The sequence below is a fragment of the Biomphalaria glabrata genome, chromosome 12, assembly GCF_947242115.1.
Source record: "Biomphalaria glabrata chromosome 12, xgBioGlab47.1, whole genome shotgun sequence".
Taxonomy (NCBI): domain Eukaryota; kingdom Metazoa; phylum Mollusca; class Gastropoda; family Planorbidae; genus Biomphalaria; species Biomphalaria glabrata.
In genome coordinates this window covers 16,839,297-16,860,439 of record NC_074722.1, presented here as the reverse complement: position 1 = coordinate 16,860,439, position 21,143 = coordinate 16,839,297, and the positions used below count along the sequence as shown (strand labels likewise).

The following is a 21,143-nucleotide window of genomic DNA, read 5'->3' as shown; positions in this document are numbered from 1 at the left end:
AAAAAAAACATCGAAAGATAAAAAAATTTCTTTTCAAATAACTTCCTCCTTATTAAAGCGTATGATGGATGGTCTATCGTTTCTTATTCTCATAAGTGTATGTAATGATTCACTTTTGCTGTCTATCCTGTAAACTTGGCGCAATCAGTGTTTTTCTGTTAACATTTCGGTTATGATGTCTACATAAGACGGTCTACAGTTATATGTATTGTAATAACTTAAGTGAGGCAACTCAACGAGACATAGACGTTTATTTACATAACACCACAGGTACACAAAACAACATCTATCGTAGGCACAGTCTCTCCATATCGGCTCTCTACGTGGGCGGAAATCGTTCTCTTTCTAATGTTGACATCGTTTTAGATCTAGTCTATCACAGTGCGCACCTTCTAGCACTAGCCTAGATGGCGGTGCGCATGGCAGAGTTATAACATTATGTACACTCATTTTTTTTATTTAACTCTTTAATGAATGGATAACAAAAAAAAAATTAACTGAAGCCGAATTCAAAATGAAAAGATTTTAGTCAAATTTAGTTTCAAGATTATCATATTTTTAACAGATACATTATTATCGTTAAAACTATTGTCTTTTAAATATCTCCAAATTTGGATCTTTATCACCTTTATCTCTCCTGATATCCCGCTAAGTACAGCTGCTGACCGGGAAAATTGGAGAGATTTGGTTACGTGAACTGTCACAGCACCCTTAGGACGAAAGGCAAGGGGCAGATAATGAGAAGAGATAATTCTTTACTCTAGTAGATTTATACAAGGGCAAGGTGGACAAGGAAATTGGGGTTGGGTAAAAATTGTTACTTTTTAACATTAATTATCAATTTGTTATTGATTGCAAAGTATAAAGGAGATTTTGTTTTCTTCTTGTAATGTATTCTCAGGTACAGTTCAACAAGTGAATGTGACCCAAACGATCCAAGACAACTCATGGATCCAGATATCGTTCAAGCCTGTCATGAGATGACTGGTGACAAATATCAGATTTACAGCCTTTACGATAACAAATATTACAAAAATATCTTCTGCTTTATTTGCGGAACGGTAACAATCTACCTATAATCATAAATTATGTGATTATTATACAGGGATAGATACATACAAAATATAGACAGATAATGTTTAATATTAACAACGAGCCAACCCGCTGCGTAGCATACACCCCCACCTCTTTTTTTCTGAGCCTCGCTCTCTGTCACCGTAAAAGTTAAGTTGGGTAACTCTAGTCCGAATGCAGAAATTAAAGAGTTATCTTTCCATGACTTTTTCCTCGTGGTTTCCAGCATGGCTGGGTCACGAATAGAATTATATAATGAGTTAGTTAATAAATGGAAAATATATTTTATAACGATCCATTGAGACTTTTACCATTGTGACCTTAGATGCAAATGTTTTGTATCAATGCACGAATTTATGAATGAAGCTTGATATATTAATGAAGAAGTCCATGACCTTTTAAAAAAGTTACCTCTCCTGAAGGTTTTTTTTTAATGAAAAGTGGTGTAATATTTTTAAAAAATGTGCTTGCATATATAACTTTAAAAATTAGATCGTTCACTTTCTGAAAAGAAAAAAGTAGCCGTTGCATCAGAACTTTGAAAGATCTAAAATATCATGATGTCCGATTTTCATTTTCTGTTGTAGTTTCTGAGATCTAAACGGGACTGACGAACAGACGGGCCACACAAAACTAATAGCGTCTTTTCCCCTTTTCGGGGGCCGCTAAAAATTAATTCCTATTTTTTTATTAAAATAAAATATTTTTAAAAGACTTCCAAAATAAATATCATGATTATAAAGCTTTAGAACACATAAATACTATGTAAACAAAATTACTTTGTTAGAGTTTTGTAAAATTTGAATTTTGTTTTTGTCTCATTTAGCTTTTGTATCCCTTTGAGATTATGATCTATTGGTGTGTTGAAGAGATGATAGTTGGGGACGTTCGCCTTGAACGAACTGTACCTATTGATTTAAGTAGTACTGATCAAGTTTCGGGGAATGACAGTCACTTCAGAAGCTGTAACGACACTCAATGGTCTGCACCAAACGTATGTACACACCTGAACCTTTTTTTTTTTTGGAGGGGAGGGTAATTATTTATATCAAACTAGCCGGAGATTATCCGCGGCCTGCGGGCCTTAGTTTGGGTATTACTGATGTGTGTCAAACTTGTCGTATATTCCCTTAACCTTTAAAAAAATTTTCACATGAAAAGAAAAGTAGATCGTGAAAATGGGTTTATCCCTAAAACTGACATTTTCATGTATAATATAAAATAATGTAAAAATGGGTTTGCCCTATTTATTAAAAGGTTTCGTTTTTTAGTAAAGATAAATTTAGCTATCTTATTTATTTATTTTTTTTATTTTTGGGGCCATTCGGGTGTGAGAGAGCTTTAAACATTAATGACCGTCCTCGCCATTATCTATGGAACACGTATTCCAGGTTTTATGAGGAATGCTCAAACGATTTTGATTTCTATGCGGGACATACATATATGCATACATACATACATACATACATACATACATACATCATACATACATACAATCATACATACATACATACATACATACATACATACATACATACGTACATACATACATGCATACATACATACATACATACATACATACTCACACACACACATACATACATACATACAAACATACATACATTAATATACTAATATACCTGCTTTATACATTAGATTCTCCTTTTTGTCTGGGTTTAAGTAATATTTAGCAGTCTAGAAATTATTTGTTGTTGTATTTCAGTCTATTTTTTTTAGTCTCACGAGAGTCAATTCTTAGTTAAACATGGACTACAGTCACTAGATGTCGCTGTTTACTTATGTATTAAATATTTATTGTAGGATTCTTATGAATGCACCTTACACAAAAGATTGTTGAAGTTCCGTTTAAAACAATGAATAGCAATTATGATTAATTGTATTTTATTTTCACATTAAGTTAAATTTTAATAATACTGTAATAAACATAATGGAGGCAACTCAAACAAAGACAGTGGTTTATGTATTGATAGACAAACACAGAGTTGCCACATTGCTCCATCCTTTACGAGTGTTCATCCTCAAACACCATCTGAAACATTGGAGATTTTTCTGTTCAGTTGAAGGTGGATCAGTGGGGAAGACAGACGACAGGGGAAATTTCCTCACGAAGCCATATGCAGTTATCTGCGGCCAGCCTGTTCTTGAGATGATATCGTGATCGCTGCTTTGACATCATGACGACTGTTGTTGACGCCAGTCACCAGACGCAAAGGGGTTAGTGGATGTAACGGTTACCTACCACTTACACAGAGGGAGGTAGTGGCGGTCACTGTTGTTGTTCTAAGACGCCTAATTAGATGACCTTTTCAATGGCCGTCTTGTGAAGGACTTGGAGTTCCCATAGGAAATTTTCCTAGCAGCTTGCTGGTATCTCCTGCCAGACATTTCGTACGTATATTCTATGCCACGCTGTCTGCAGGTATATTCTATGCCACGCTGTCTGCAGGTATATTCTATGCCACGCAGTTTTCAGTTTTCAGTTATCTTTTCTGCCACACAATTGCGGAATCTTTTCTGTGACAAATTTACAGGTATCTACAGGTATCTACTCTGCTACAGAGTTGCAAGTTTCTTCTATGTCCCACATGTGTAGTTTTATCCATTCGAAGCCCCGCACTTAAATTCTTGTTATCAGTTATCAAGATTCAAGTTCCTCTCGTAGGTATTGGCAGATAGATATCATTAAAGCCCACAACAACAGGATTCGACGTAGACATAACGTTATCTTGCTTTGTCCGGCTGATTGAGGTACTCTTAGCAGCTACATCAGTAGTGAAATCTTTAGACCCATTATAGATCTATTCTCATGTTTCCTCATTTATTTATTTCCTTTCAACTCTTTACTTATCTTTGAAATCGTTGCAGCAATCGTTGTCACATTTCTAGTATTGAAAGTCACACCGCAAGACTTGTCCACAACACGCTACAACCCACAGCGCCTCTGTCACCACCTTTTTGTGTAGCCACAGTCCTGACCAAGCAATAGCTCCTTCAGTCTATTTTATCTTTCACTTGCGAAACTATTTAATCTATGATTGTATTCAATTTTTCATACATTATACTAAGAAACTTAACAATATCAGGGTCAATCTTATATTGGTAAACATCCAGATAGGAGCTGTGGGCGTTTCCCTGCTACCGTCAAGTTGTAAACCTCGGTACTGAAGCTCTTTTCTTAGCTCTTTAATTAAGAGTTTATTTAATAGCTTCAAAGGAGCTAAGTACTTTAAGTACTCTCATTGAGTCGCCTGTAATACTACATACATTTATTATATACAAACTCATTATAATAATGTCTGCCTTGATCACACATCCTACTCAAGCTCCAGCTTGTCTACAGTCAACATTAATATCTAGTCTAGTCCTTAACAGTGCACCTCCTCAAGAAATGAGATGTCAGTGCACATCGGAGTGTTATAAATCAGAGCCGCATTATTACTATTTATAATAAACCAAACATTAATTTGGATTTAGTTCATTGACATTCAATTGGGTATCTTGTTAAAGTTTGTTAATGTGTGTTTATTGTTTTGATTGTTGTTAGTTAGAAATGTATCATTTGTCCTCGTTCCTATGTCCTCACTACTGTCTGTCTATCGCATTTGTCCTCGTTCCTATGTCCTCACTACTGTCTGTCTATCGCATTTTGTGTTCAGAAATTAAATCTCTTTAGAAAGACGTTTCCTCTTCCATTTTTAAGTTATGTTAAAACTTTATCAACAGGGAGACTGTCTTAAGGTTCAATGTTTTACTGGCAAGACATTGAAAAATGCAACTTGTGTTTCAATATTTCCAGACATGCGAGGTATTGTGTATAGATTAAGAGCATTTCTCGTACTCACAGAATGGAACAGTACAACAAGGAACAGGACAGATTCCAACTTAATCAATGAGGCTGTAGAGCAGGTATAGGAGTATTCAAATTTGTCTTTCTTAGAGCTGTTTTTACAATGCCTATATCTACTCACTCTGTCTGGTCAAAAAGTTTGTACACACACCAAATCTCGGACCAAGCTGAAATTTCGCACAATTAATTATTTTAATTGACAACACAATAATAAAAAAAAATAACCAATTAGTTAATTAACTATTGGTAATAAATTATTTTGTTTGGAATCTCAAACAAGGGAAAGAATAATCTGAATTAGTCCGCTTTATAGGTTGTCGACTGAGCCGTAGTGAACACAGCATGAAAAAACAGGACGAGACTAGAGAAACAATGGACAAAATAGCGCCGACAAAAAAGCGCGAGCAAAGTAGCGCGAAAAAAATAGCGCCGACAAAATAGTTCGAACAAAATAACGCCGACAAAAATAGCTCGAAAAAAAAATAATATTTAAAAATGCAAAAATATGCAAGAATTATAATAAGCTAACATGAATAATTTTAAAGCATATCATTTATTTAAATTCTAAAAGAGCACTTCAAAAACACGCCAAGATACTTCCATACTTGTCAGATGAACATACCCTGAAGAAACAACTGCTGATCTCTATCATGGATAACAATGTACCATAACGAAAGGAAGGGGCGGGTTTATATTCTTGTGTATGCTTGGGAGAGACGGGAAGTGGATTTAGGCCTACAACTCAAATGGACACTCCTAAACTTTGATATCTATGTGATGGTGTTAGACAAAGACGGACAGGAAATAGCAAAATCAATGATTGAATTGGTCAGTCGCTGCCTGAGATGAAACAATCTCGAAAAAAAAAGTGTGCTCGCCAGCTTAACTAATCCTGACAAACACATACGTTTGCAGATGTTGTGGCAATAGACGCCTTGGTTTGATCAAAGAGAGATGCCACAGATAATCAAGGGACCTGATTATACCATAACACACATGTGTAACACACACACACACATCGTCATGTACCTAAACATTAAACAGGTTGACATTTCTAAAACATTGTGTGTGTGTGTGTGTGTGCAAGTTATGCATTTGAAACATTGGTGAAACAGGAGAAAGGGAGACAATGTTCAAGTATTCTCTGTCTCTGCAGATATGGCCTACTTTTAGAACTAACAATAGTGATGAAGATTATTGAGACCGAAATAAAAATGCTGTTTAAGACCTTTACTTACATAAATCCGGAACTTTTATACACATCATATAAAAGTCTGCGCTTTTTTGTCGGCGCTATTTTGTTTGGAGCTATTTCGTCCGTGCTTTTTTGTCGGCGCTATTTTGTCGGGTCAGCCAGGAAACCAGTTTCTTATCACAAAAACAAAATTATAAACAAAAGAATGAATTTATTTTGACAATATTTCAGGAATAATCTAAATCTGGGAAGTGTTCTTTGCTGGTACTGGTGGTGCTGATGAAGTTTCGTTAATAACTTGCTGATTATAGTTTAACACAACCATTAACTTACACGCACACAATTATGTAAGAACAACTAATTCAAGACTGCTCAGTGATATATGATGCCAATTTATTTCAGTAAAGTAGGAAACAGTCCAATGTCATTAAGTCTACAACTGTCTGTTATTTCGGTTTCTAAGACAACCCGATTAATGTTTTGTTTTTAATCTACCGACACGGCACTAAAGATGCTACCTTCTAAGCACCATCCTATTAGATATATCCTTACAGAAGGCATACATGCCCCACGTGACACGCCTCTGGTTACACAGAAATAATTATGTATATGTATTATATCGCTTTTTATTAACACTAACTGTTGGAACCATATCAATAATTTAATAGGGATGGTATCTTCTCTTCCCTAGATAACAAGCGATATAGAAAACATGAATGACGGATACTCTTACCGAATCGGCATTGCTCCAGAGATTAAATTTCCATTAGACGATCAAACAGTCCCTGTTTTGTGGGCTGACATTTATCTTTTAGCACCATCGACTATAAGAAGAGATTCATTTGAGAGCAATGCTTTGAAGGCGCTCTTTAGAAAGAGCCCTAATACATTCAGACGAACCTTCTCCTATGTTAACATGATCAATGAGGATTTGTTTCTTGACTGTAGCTCTAACGGAACCTGGCAAACAGAGGAGTTTGTACCAGATATGGCAACTCAGTCATTTTTTGTTGGGAAACAGCACTATAGCATCTTGTCGTTGATACTAACATGTCCCTATATCACATTCCCACAATCCAATTTCACTGTTGAATGGAACAGAACAAATAGAAAGGGAGACATCACTGTCACAGTTGTTGTGGGTGATACCAAAGTAGTCATTTCAAACATGTCTGACGTTAATAGCTTGAGCGTGACAGGAACCAATGAGATAAATGTGTGTACTGAACTTCTGGAGAAATATTTAGCTCAATCACCAAGACTGCTCGTGAAAAGAACGATAATCCTGTCAACTAAAGTCTTGACGTATGTCTGTCTTTGTGCATCAGAGTTGTCCCTTTTTTGCACTTTAGCTGTGTACTTTGCATTTTCTACACTTAGAACTGTGCCTGGAATAATCAGCATGCATCTAGCCCTGAGCCTTTTACTTGTACAGGCTGCCTTGATTATGGCATCTAACATGTAAGTTGATCTTTCTTATTTATGATGTATTAATTTCTATCAGAACTTAAGAGAAAATATCTTAAGACAAAGAGGAGCATGATCAAAGAATTAATTATCAGAGTTTCCAACACTTTTCACTTGACTCATTTTACTGACATTTGTATCAACTTGAAACGAAAACAAAAAAAAAAAAAACAGTCATTAATAAATGTAAACATTTAGTGAAGAGGTAACAAAAATTAATATCCAAAATTTTCATATGGGGTTTGGATTCTCAGAAGTAATGTCTCCGATGTATGTCTAGTTTCAAAAACACTCTCAATACGCATACATTTGAGTGGAAACTAAATTGTAGCATATTTTGTCTTTGTACAGACCGGTGCCAAGTACGCTCTGTACAAGTGTTGGTCTAATCACACATTTCTTGTGGCTGTGGCACTTCTCTTGGATTTTCTTGTCCAGCCTTCACATGTTTCAAGTGATGACTGTCAGAATGTCAAGTCCAACTCACAAAGATAGCGGCAAGTTCAAATTTGTTTTGAAGCTGACATCCTTTTCACTGATAGGTCCAGGAGCTGTCTTGTTTGCGGTCATCGTGTCGTCCTATATGACATCACGCACTATTGGATATGGTCAGAATTCGTGCTATCTTGATTCTATCTACCTAACAGGTAAATCATTTCATTGTAGTACTTGAAACAGAAACTGGAAAAACATATTTAAAAATGTTTAAGACAATTATCTCTTTTATTCATTTAATAGGGCGATTATTTTTCTCTTAAAGACTAATGTATATTAGATTTTAACAAGAAAAACATTAAAACCATCAACATTAATTTTTGTTTTTACCTGAGAAAGAATTCTGGTTATGTGACTGTATACATTTGGAAATTGTTGAACGCGATTGTCCTTTTAAGAACACAATAGTTCTTTCAAAATAAATGTTGGATCTAGATCTAGACCTAATTCTCTAGCCATAGTGTAATTTATTTCATCGTATATCAAATTAAATATTCAACAGCACCCTTTATTTTTTTCTTTGACGACTAAACAGATATCTCATTAATTATAGGTACAATCATGATACAATCTCAAACAGATACTATGAATTATGACAGTCAACACATTCACAGTTACTTGATGTCAGTGTTACTTTGTTGTCATTAAAAACAGTCACTATTTTCACTTTACTCTATCCCATGATTCACTTCTTTCAAACCCTTCAATTTTTTAAAACTTCATAAAATTCATCATTATTTAAAACACACACACACACACACACACCGTAATAAATGACAAATACAATGTAAAGCAACCATTTTTTTCCTATCAAATAATGGGAAAAAAACGAGGGGGGATATTTTGTCTTAAAATCAAACAGTTTTCTAAAGGTAAACAGTGACTCAGTTCGTTCTCCATACGTTGAGGAGAAAAAAAACAACAACTAAATTTGATAATTTTTTTTTGGTTAATATTTTTTTACATTTTTATGTATATTAATGGAGGGGCATATTCAAGATGGGGTCGCGGTGGCTGAGGGGTTAAGCGCTTGGCTTCCGAAACTTGGGTCCTGGGTTTGAATCTCGGTGAAGTCTATGGTTATGAATTTCTGCATTCTTAAATTTAAATTACCTTAACAATAACACCATCTGCCCTATATATCGCAAGGTCTGAAATGGAGACATTTTATATTTTAGGTAGCTGCCCAATCTTTGTCTAATATTCATGTTATAATATAACAAAGTATAGACTCATTTTAAATGTAGAGAAGAACAGTCATATTAAATATATTTGTCTGTTCCAGGTCTGTCAGTGGTGGCTCCAATCTGTCTAGTTTCTTTGTGCAACTTCACATTTCTTGGGATAACAGTCGCAAGCATTCGCAAAGTTCATCAGCCTGTGAGTGTTACATCCATGGCACTGGATCAATACAAAAACTGTTTACTGTACGCTAAATTGTCGTCAGTATGTGCAGTGTACTGGATAGTAACTCTTGTTGCAGAAGCCTACGACAATGAAGTAATGTGGTAAGTTGGGGGTGGACGGGGCCATGCACCTTGCTTCAGTGTAGCAATAATATCTGTTTTAAGTGATGTAATGAGAATTTTTAGAGTTGCTAAATTACTACTAGGTGTGACGAGATGTTAATTAGTTAATATTTGGCGCGTCTAGGGGAAATTTTATTAATTTTATCCCGCTCACATATAAGACTTTGTACAGGCACACCGCAACTAACAGTAAGAACAGACCAATATTATAAGTTCATAAATAAAAATAATTTAATGAATGAAAGTTTACAAAAGAAAAATGATCAAATAAAATTATAATTAAGAAATGAAATGAAGGTGCTAATATCTAACTTAATTGCTCATCATGGATTGCTAATTGGTGAGTGATTGTAAGAGAAGAATGTTCCTATGTCTGCTACTTATTTTTCTTAGCTGCTAGCCCTTGGGTCGTCTTCTGGCGGTCGTAGGACTGGCATTCAGAAGGATGAGTCATCCGGCTCTGTCTTAGGACGTCGGCTCGGGATATTCTCTATGCTGTAGGCAAGTAGGCTCTAGGGTGAGGCCGCTGCCTGTTTAGCAGTAGAGAGGGTTGGTGCTGTAGACAATAAGTTGGACGATCTCTCAGCTGTGATCTCTAGCTCGTAGAGAGCCGTGCTAACTCAACACCAGTTTATCTTCTGCTGCGAAGGTTGCTCTAATCTGTCGGCATTAGGCAATAGCTATTGGGCAGTGGACAGTTTGGGTTGGGTACTGGACCAATGTTACTGGGCTGTATAAGGCACTGTGGACACTGGGCACTATTTTAAGGCCGAGGACAGTAGGCAATGCCTTCTTGCTAACAGGTATATAATTGGGGGGGGGGGGGGTATCTGGTGTGGTCTGCTTCGGTTACAGCTTTGGGTGGAGATCTGGTAGTTATAGCAGTCGGGTGTAGCAATCATGTGTAGCAATCGGGGGAAGCAACCAGGCTGGGGATAAGACAGACTATTAGGAACCTCCTAAAGGCATTGAGCAGGGATTCCCATATGCCTTGCAATCATTCAGATGCAGGCATTGGTATCAATCCCAATAAGGCATTTAAGACAATCATGCATAAAATCTTAAAGCATGCGTATGACTCAATAGCAAACAAAATACAGGTAAGATAACTACAGTAAATGTGTCATCATACAATGTAGGATGATACTAGCCAAGATTCATCCATTAAATGAGATTACGTCGTTAAGTAATCAGTTATAGCACAATGGGGAATGAGCATATTATATACTAAAGGATAAGATGAAATAAAGTACTAGGGATCGAGATACAGTATAAGGGTTTGATATAATTAATCAAAATTACATTCATTCAAGGAACTATAAGTTCACAAGGGTGTGAGACATGATAATATGTATGAGGGAATATAACAGAAATGTGAAATGATTAATTTCACATGGGCTCTGTAAGTTTAGAGCACTGTGATCTAAGTTCTTAGACAGTACTTAGATTCACTAAGGGGTATTGTTTACATCAATCACTAAAATACAGGAATGGATGAAACATAACCAATTAAATGTAATAACTATAGTTTCAAATGTAGACAACCTTAGCGGCATTAATAATACTATATGAAGATATAACATCCACATAAAATAGTACAAGAATCATACAAAATAAAGTCATAATGTAATGACGGGGAACGTGGTTGTGTACTAATGTGTACTCACACATTCCTATAAGATAAAATGAGTATAGTAAAATGTTTACACTTACCCGTTTGTCCCTAATGAAACCTCACAACTTAACTTCCTAACAGAGGAGACTGTATGAATCCTAGCGGGCCTATCTTGGAATGCTTTGGTCTCTCTCTATATATAGTTGGGACTTTTCATTTAACGGGTGGGGAAGATATCTAGCTGATTTTCTCACATGTATCGATGTCAGGCGTCAGGTCAGATTTATGGTCAATATTCGTTGCCTACCGTGAGAGTAAAGTCTTAAGCGAATATGTATCTGTCCAGCCCGAGTGCAATGCTATTCTTAGAGCGACGTGTATCCTGCGGGGGGGGGGGGGGGGGATAGGTGTGAAAAGTTATTAGGCCGCAGCGTGAAGGGACTATTGTGTGCGGTCACCTGCACAGCGGTCAAAATTAAAAGTTAGCCCTAGAGAGGCTAGTTAATGTTTTACGTGGAGATTCGTCCCGTGAGAAACGTGCGAGGGGGGATAAATCCTTCAAGAAATTAGCTGTGGGTGGACAGGAAAATAATTGTTTTAAGTTAAGTTAAAAATAAAGTTTCTCACGGTTTGCTGGGAAAAACTCAAATGAATTTTTGCATGCAAGTTTCGTATCGTCACACTAGGGATAAAAGATTCAAAGCCTGGTAAATATTTCAATGAAACCACGCAACACAAGAAACATAAAGAAACTGGAACATACAAAAAATAAAGAAGTGTGATTCATTACAAACAAATATTCACATTTGACTAGAGTAACACCTTTAGTAAAATCACTAAATTTAGAAAGCCTTCAGGGTAGAAGACTCAAAAGAAAAGTAGCCATTATACAGAAAACACTGAACCATAACCTTTAAATACCAAAACATAATCTAATGAAAGTCTAGGAAAGAGACAAATATAAACGCACATTCCTTGTACCATATGCTAGGGCATAGTTGTACAAATGATCACTCTAACTAGTGCTATTAGACCATGGGATGGGTTGCCTGAGTCAGCCAAGATAACTAATGACTTGGCAGAATGTAAGTCCTTGATTAGAATGTATGACTAAGATTGACATAGAAACACTCCCAGCACGTAATCATCTTCTTGTTAAAGTATTGTCTGTATTTCATAAACAAGTCATTGAACACATGCGTACATTAAATAGGTTCCATCGTATGTCAAGTCTAATATTGAACAATCCCAAATACAAAAAAAATAAGAAAAGAAAATATCGCTGAAACTTTTAGATGACACTCTATTTGTTCTAGGATCATCTCACAGTTGCTGAACGGTCTTCAAGGGATTGCAATATTTATCTCATTTATGTGCAACAAAAGAGTCTACGGAATGTTTGACAATCAGTCAATGTCGCAACAACAAACATCAATTCAGTTTACTACAAAGACCAGTAATTAATTGTCAAAAGCAGCAGAATATCCTGAAAATTATGTCCTCCTGTTCACTAATTATCTCTGTTGTATACATATGTTAATATAATATGATATAACCAACATATTTTTTAATGAACACTACATTAATCTCAAATTCACTACCAATTGTACTTTTTATTCCATTTTCGGAGATGTAAAAACTTTATGTTTATCAAATAAAAAAAATGTGTGATGTTAGTGTTGTGGTTGACACTCTTTTACTCTTAGCTGTGAGTGAGATTTTAGGCTATGATCTGAATTAAATTGGGCATTAATAATGTATTTGATTTTTTTCAAAGCTTAAATAAACTCACTTTGTCTGTCTGTCTGGTAAAAAGTTTGTACACGTGATTTCTCACACACCCAATCTCGGATCAAGCTTAAATTCGGCACAATTATTTCTTTTCCATTTCGACACAAGAATCAATTTTCCAAAAAATAACAATAATAAACCAATTAACTAATTAACTATTGATAATAAATTATTTGTTTGGTATCTCAAACAAGGGAAAGAAATTCGAATTGACAGAAGTATAAGCTGAATTAGTCCTATTTATAGGTTGTCGTCTGAGTCTTCGTAAACACAAAACAAAAAAAAGAGGTCAGGACTATAGAAACAATCTATAACTTATGTCCATAAGCTGTCCACTAACAGAGTGGCTTGAGCCATGAGTTCACATTCTGGTCGTTTCCCCTTTTTTTTTTTAAATTTTAAAAGTCATTTTCTTGTAAGTCGAGCTCACATTTCATTACATGACCGGTCCAAACTAATTGACACAAGTACGCTTTCTTATTTTGTTTTCTTATTTTCTTGTTACAATTCAAGTCATTAATTTATCTAGGGTGGAGAAACCTAGAACCTGAACACAGATCTCAAACAACGATTTTTCAAGACATTTAACAGTTGATGTATGTCGCTGAAAAAAAAAGACTAACTCGTATACAATACTGGGAAAACTCTAGTATAACAGTTATAATTTTTTCAAAGTAAAAAAAAAACAAATTTAAATTTGGTTAGAGAACTAAGGCTAAATCTAGATCCAACATCTGTTTTGAAAGGACTATCGCGTTTATTGATTTCTGAATGTAAGACATTATTGATTTAATAAGTTAATGTTTTAAGTCTAGATCTACGATGCAATTATTGGAATATTATACAGTGTAGTAAATCTATGTATTTGCTTAACTAGGATATTATCTTGGTTTGGTGATGGGACAATGGGGCGGAATAAAAACTTCTCCATTGTTTTTAATCTAACATTTATTTTAGTAATTAAGAGAAAAACTTCATTCTATAAGTTGTAGATAAGGAGGTATTGCTACTTAACAAAAAGTATTTGTAATGTTTTTCTTTAGAATCATGTATTTAAACACAGCGGGCATGCAGTACGTGTACAAGGGAGACTATTTTAGTCACTAAAGAGTAAAAAAAAAACATGCTAAACGTAAAAAATAACTTTGAAATTGGAAAGAACTGTATATTTATAACCATATCTTTCGAAACTGTAAGATATCCCTTAATCAACATCAAACTAAATTAATTAATTAACACCAATTATTTTATTAAACGGTTAATTGTTTTTTTATTGATTCATGTTTTGTTTGGAACAATGAATAATTGTGAAAAAATTCAACTTGATCCAAAAATGAGTAATGGAAGAAAATTTTTGCCACAATTATACCAGACAGACAGACTGACAAAGAGTTTATATATTAATATTTTTATTTTGTGAGGTTTTCATTTTGGCTTAGAGACATCGAACGTGGAACAGTCTTTTTTATTTTTTTTTTGTCTTTCTGTCAGGTCCGTCAATCTGTTTGTCTCGTTGATAACATAGAAATGTTGTTACATATTGTTGTAACTCCAGTGGCGCTCTAATAGGGAAAATGTGTGTGTGACCTACTGACACACGCGACTCAGGCGAATCTCACAGGTCAACGGCTGTTGAACAAGGGACAGTACTGATAGTACACGCAAATATGGCCCGTGCTAAGGTTTTGAAATCGAAAGCCTTCAAGGACGAGACAATGTGTAAAAAAGGACAGTTGAATCCAAGACAGCCAGGCAGTAAGGACGGTGCGGTACAATGTGAGTACTTGAAAAGGTAGCTGCACGAGTCCAGAAGTAGAAAGATAGACTTGTAATGTTTAGTAGGCAGTTCTGTTAGTGGTGTTTAGTTGGCAGTTCTTTTAAAGCATTTGTAGTTAATGTAGCCAATTGTGTTGTATTGGCTGTTAATGTTGATGTATTTGTAATAAAACCGCCACATTGTTACATGAAGCTCTTGTTGTCAAGTTCTTGTGTTCAATGTGTTGTGTTGAGTAGTCCTTACAGAAGGCCTGGTAGAGAAAAACGTAACAATATTAATGGCTTGCAGATTTTAGGTGGAATGGCAACTTTTCTTTACTCATTACAGAGTATAAGCTGTTCCGGATATTTTTTATGAAAAACAACTCAACATCAAAAGATTTTTTAGAATCGCTTTTCTAGTTTGAAAAACATTTAAATTTTATGCAAAAACGTTGCAAAAAAAATCGATTATTAGTTATCCAGGTTTTATAAATTAAAAAAATATCGACAAATGATTGTCTGTAATCGCGGCTCTGAGTATATTGTATATACTTTTTACCAAAAAAATTTTAAAAAAATGTCACTATCACTAAAAGGCAGTTCAGATGTTTGCCGAAATGTCGAAAAATCTGATTATTGAAAATGAGTTATTCCGTGTTTTTTTTTTATTAAAAGGAAAATAACGCCAAATTCTTATTTAAGATCGCTCTTCTAACTTATAATTAAGTGTTTAGCAAAAGCTTTGCAAAGTTCTGACTTTAAATAATGGGTTGTTCATGATTTGTATAAATGAAAAACAAAAAAATTCCTTAGGATTGCTTGAAATCGATCTTTTGGCTTAGACTAAATTAAATTTTCTTGCTAAAGAGTAAAAAAAATTGACGATAATAGGGTAATACTGGTTTTTTAAAATAAAAAGCAAATTAACGCCAAATGACTGTTTAAATCGATCTTCTGAATTATATTACACTAGTTGACCGGCGGCGTAGCATACGCCGCTTTTTTTGCAAGGACGGCCTTAGGCCACTGCAACTTATGCGACCGCAGTGGGCCCCGCACTTTTAAAGGACCCGCACTTTCATAGGACCCACGCTAATTCAAGGTGTATAAATTATTAAATTAAACCATTTTATAACTTAAAACAGATTTATCGCGCCCTCCTGACGATTTACCAGTAGCTCCTGGAAATCTCCTGAAATTACAAAATATACAAAATGTCCTAAAAATATACAGAATATATAGACAAAAATTGTCAGTTTAGGATGTCATTCAATATTGAAAACACCAATCCTACGCGCGATAAATAAAAACGGCATTATGCATTAGCCGTATGTATAATCTGGTGAAAGAAGCTTCTCGCGCCTCAAACTAATGAAGAAATACTTGAGGTCAACAATTCTCAAAGATAGATTGAAACATTTAGTAATTCTTGCTATTAAGCGAAATCCTTTCTGGCCCCACAATGATTAAGTCCTTCCCTGCTATTTAGTGACGGGTGAATATACATAGTAGATTAGTTGTTCTCTTTCCATGACTTCTTTGTCTTTATGGTTAAGTCCGGCGCTGCTATTTAGTGTTTGTAAAATATTTGTTAGTAAAATGATTTACATGTTTCGGATTTTCCTTCAGAGTAGCACAAAGGGGGTGGTAGCGGGCAGGGTTTGACAGTCCAGCGGGCAGCCATCCGTATCGATGTGTGAATACCCATTTGTTCTCCCCCCTCTTGTTTTTTTTTTTGTTGGGTGACTATTTGCAGAAATAAGAGAGTGATCTTTCATTTACTTCTTCTTCTTATCCAAACTCTCAAGGGAAGAGTAGAATTATATATATAGATTAAATTTTCATGCTAAAACGTAGCAAAAAAATCTCGTTATCAGCAAATAGAATCTTAATGAATATTTTGGGGAAAAAAATATCACGAAAGGATTTTGTGAGAACTGATATTTGTTTACAAATCTCTTGTATTTAAGATATTATTATAGCTTTTATATAGCGCTACTTTCATGCTTACAGCATGCTCAGAGCGCTATGGTCCAATCTCATTTGTGAACCTGTGGGGGGAGGGGGTATCTAGGAGTTAGTTTTTCCGTGCCGTCTTTAGGCGCTCAGTAAACGCAACTCTGCCCGAGTTGGGTGTCGAGCCTCGAGCCCACTTCTAGATAGCCAAGCCAAGCCGAGTTCAAGCGAACTTGGCCTCTCGACCACGCTTCCCATATGTAGACCACGAAATGGGAAGTCATCTTGAGAGCTGCAATATTTTTGAATTGAGTAATTACTGTTAATATTAAACCCTCGATGCCAACAAAATAAAAAAATGTTCTTCGTTTGTAAATGTCAAATATTTAATTCACAAAACGGGCACAGTGCAATGTCGTTTAGTCTACGATGCTGAAAACCACTTTTTGTTTCCTCTAAGCAGTATCAAAGTAGTTTTCTTTCTTCTCTACTTGTCTTCAATAAGGTCTCAAACGTGGCTCATACGGCCTTATTGAGCGCTGTCTATACCTGAGGCCATCTCCTTAATCATACTAAATCTTCGGAATTGAAGACATTGCCATCTATTATTCATCAAAGTAGAGAGGTGATAGAGTAGAAGAAACAAGTGAAGATATTATCCAAGAACAAACAGGTATCAGATGAAGCAGACGGATCATGCAAATTAGAAATACAGTTGACTCTTATTAGTCTGACGGGACCAGTTTGGTGTCGGATTACTAAGTCAGATTATTAAAGGTTATTTGACTTTAAAAAAAATGTCTGGGCCTTTTGTCAAGAAAATTATATTTATGATGTAATAAGATTTTTACTTAATATTTCAAGGATATAAAATAAACAAGAAAAACATGTTTTAAATATATTTTTTAAAATAATACCTCCATAATTAAATATAATTTTAAAAATTTTTTATAATTTAAATTTTTTATATTCATTTTGGGTATAAAAACCGATGACACCGTAGCTGCTAGATCGTTCGCGTTTTCTGATTTAGCTAGCGTGGAAGGCATACTTGTGTGATGATTTATTGGTATGTTCATTATATAGACATCTAGATCTAACACTAGACCTAAACGTCTGATTTATAACTTTTAAGATCTAGTCAGGAATTTGCCATAGTTTGGGGGCCCTGGGGACTTGACCTCTTTGAGGGCCCATACATTTTGCGTAATATATAATATTTAATGTAAAAAAATACTCATTTCAAGTGGGGGCCTGGGGGATTTTAAAATTCTCCTCCTCTCTTCAACCACCTAAGTTAAACCTCTAGATCTAGTCTAGATCTATTTCTTGATCTAGAATTAAGATGTAACTAGAAATATATTACCCGCGGCCCGCGGGTCTTATTTTGCGTATGACTGTCGATATTTTCACTGAGTGGTTTGGAAACAATTAAACGAAATAATAATGCTATAAGAAAGCTATCAAAATAACTAATCGACCTAAATCCAGTTTTTAATAAAAACATTAGCTTGTAGGTCTACATATATTTAGATCTAGATTAGATAATATTATAATAGATGTAGACCTACTATCATAAGAGTGAATTCAATGGCTCAAGAAGCTTATTAATTATTGTATGTTAGTATATTTAATATCCCCCATATAGAGCCTCATGTAGCCTGTCCAATCATACTGTGTTTACATAGCGGTGTGCACGACACATGCCTGGCCCTGGTGACAAAAAAAAACCGATACACGTGAATGTAACTGTTAATATAACATTGTTAGTTTAATTTTACGTAGATCTATATCTAGGCTCTAAGAAATTTGGATGCCATAGTAGTCTAGTTAATAACTAAACACTTTAAACTTGTGTTGACCTAGATCTAAATCATATGTATGTCAACTATTGTCAACACGCGAAAGCCATTCACATTTATAGCGCATGCGTGACCTTTTGGTGCGCGATATGATGAATGCAAAGTGTTTGTCAACACTGCAAATGTATATTTGTAGCTATGTTGGTAAGTGGTCTAAGTGCGCATAAGTAAATATAAAAGAAAAAAGTAAATTGAAAATAAAGATTTAAAATAAAACCTAATCGGTAGTTGTAGGGTAAAATACTTTTAAAACACAATGGAAAGTATTATGTTAGTAATTTATTATTTTATTATATACCTTTATAATGCGCGCTATTATGACGTTTATTTCATTCGTATCACTACTCAGAGCATGCAATGGTGCGCGCGACTTATGGAAAAGTGTGTCAATGCGGCTAAAGCTATTCTCGCATTTAGAGCGAACGATTTTATGTAAAAAATGTTTTGTAAACTCAAATTTAAAGGTTAATTTTCATTAAATAATGAAATGAATAGAAACTAATTTGTATGTTCGTGTGTAAAAGTACAAACTTATGTTTTCTTAAATTAGGGCTAATTTAGATCTAAGAAATTTTCATCTTTCCGCAAGCTTGACCTCTCCGTCTTTTCTCATCATTTAGTCACATCATGTAAACATGGCCTAAATTTGTAAGATACTATTCTTTCATAGAGATGGTCAATTTTTTTAGGGTCTTAAGTTTGTTTTAGGGCTACAATACATACACTACGCACCAAGTTAGTACCCAAGAAACATTTCTGCCAAGTTTTATCAAGATTGGTCAAAAGGTTTTGATTTTTATTCATAACATATATACATACATACATGCATATGCCTTACTTTCTACTTTATAGTATAGACTAGCCTGACATTATCCGCGGCCTGCGGGCCTTATTTAGTGTTTAGTAATCTAGTGGGTTGGATTTAAATGTATGTTAAACTTAGCTAATGATCCTTTCAAGTTTTTCTCTTTCGCTACGTAAATAAAAGTAGTTTTTGCGAAAATGGGTTTACCCCTGGCCGATACATTCATATCTATTAAAAACGAAAGGAGCGATAGATGAATAGGATATAAAGTAGGCCTACAATTAAAACGGGTTTACCCGATTTGTTAAATGAATGGGATTATAAAGTAAGTCAGGACGTCTGAATTCGCAGATATATGGAACGAATTTATGTAAAAATGCTTTTGAAACACAAAATTGAAGGTTAATTTTATTACGTAATAAAATCAATAGACTATATTTTGTATTTTCATGTGTCAAAGTGAAAAACTATCTGCGCAAAGTGTAGTTCTTAAAATTAGATCTAGATCCTTTCGTTCTTTTCTCATGTAAGTATGGCCTAGATCGATGAAGTTATAATGCTTTCATAGAGTTGGTCAACTTTTTTTTGAGGGTCTCAAGTTTGTTTTAGGGCTACAATACATACACTACGGTCTAAGTTAGCACCCAAGGAACATTTCTGCCAAGTTTTATCAAGATTTGCCAAACGGTTTTGATTTCTATACGTAACATACATACATATATACATACGCCTTACTTTCTACTTTATAATATAGATAGATACTAGATATACGTACACATATAAGTAACGCTTATAAACTTTTATAAAATTGAAGCAACTTTAAATGTATGCAGTTATTGCATAATTAAGGTAATACGGCTCACAACGCCATGTTGGCTCTAGACTTTATTTAGTCTCTAGCCAAGTTTACATTTATTTTTATTTTTTTTAAATAACGGTCAAACTAGAGTTAGTAATTCTGTTCTCAGTGATATATATCATTTGTTAAGTTTCTAGGAAAATCATTAGAGCTGTTTTTTTAAATATCAGGTGTCTGCCCACCCACCCAGCCTCCAGGTTCCTCCATGAAGGAGTGACTTGAATAGATTTATTGAAACAAAAGATTAAAAGGGTTAATTTGTTGACCTAAAAATCAATCTAAAAATATATAAAATATGACTTCAGCGTTCACACACTGTAATAACTTGTAACGTAAGCCTATAAACCTGAATTGTCATGATTATAATGTGCCTTATTGTTGTTTTTTACAATATATTAATTAACTAGCCTATATTACATTTACAAAAACATAAACAGTATTCAATTATTTATTTGCTCATTCTAAAAAAAATGATAAGCGGTTAAATAAATGAAGAGATTAAATATACCACAACCCATAACTCATACTACGCTGTCACACAAGCAATGACTCAACTTGCAGCGAGAAGCAAAAAAAAAAATGTGCGCGGTAAGTATTTAAAAAAAAAGCGGGTTGACTTTGTCAGAGTATTAAGAGACTGCCAGGTTGTAAGGCAATGCGAGACTTTCAAAATGTATGCTACAGTTGGTTGTATAAATGTCTACTCGCAATTGTAAGAAATGAAGAGATAGTTTTTCAGGTAACACTGGAACTAGTATAGACCCTTGTACGTTACTTTCGTTAGCTTGTATGTGTTTTAAAATTATTTAAATTTCTTAGACCAACTAAATATTGGATACATATTTAAGATAAGATTTATGTTAATAATT

The 21,143-nt window shown here is 34.7% G+C and overlaps 1 protein-coding gene across 1 annotated transcript; it reads left to right on the top strand.

The window, feature by feature from the left end:
* The first annotated feature begins 1,911 nt into the window (after window positions 1-1,911).
* Window positions 1,912-13,390, top strand: LOC106051708 (uncharacterized). The gene is made up of 6 exons (XM_056005711.1): window positions 1,912-2,068; window positions 4,819-5,001; window positions 6,829-7,598; window positions 7,956-8,251; window positions 9,385-9,607; window positions 12,560-13,390. Exons 1-6 carry the CDS (start codon window positions 1,922-1,924, stop codon window positions 12,705-12,707), a joined length of 1,767 nt encoding a protein of 588 aa, XP_055861686.1. The 5' UTR covers window positions 1,912-1,921; the 3' UTR covers window positions 12,708-13,390.
* The last annotated feature ends 7,753 nt before the right edge of the window (window positions 13,391-21,143 follow it).

What these genes read in the sequence shown, in the direction of transcription:
- LOC106051708 (XM_056005711.1), top strand. Translation starts at nt 1,922, where the DNA reads ATGATCTATTGGTGTGTTGAAGAGATGATAGTTGGGGACGTTCGCCTT. An exon ending in TTGATTATGGCATCTAACAT is followed by an intron (nt 7,599 to 7,955) that starts GTAAGTTGATCT and finishes GTCTTTGTACAG; the next exon opens with ACCGGTGCCAAGTACGCTCT. An exon ending in TGATTCTATCTACCTAACAG is followed by an intron (nt 8,252 to 9,384) that starts GTAAATCATTTC and finishes TGTCTGTTCCAG; the next exon opens with GTCTGTCAGTGGTGGCTCCA.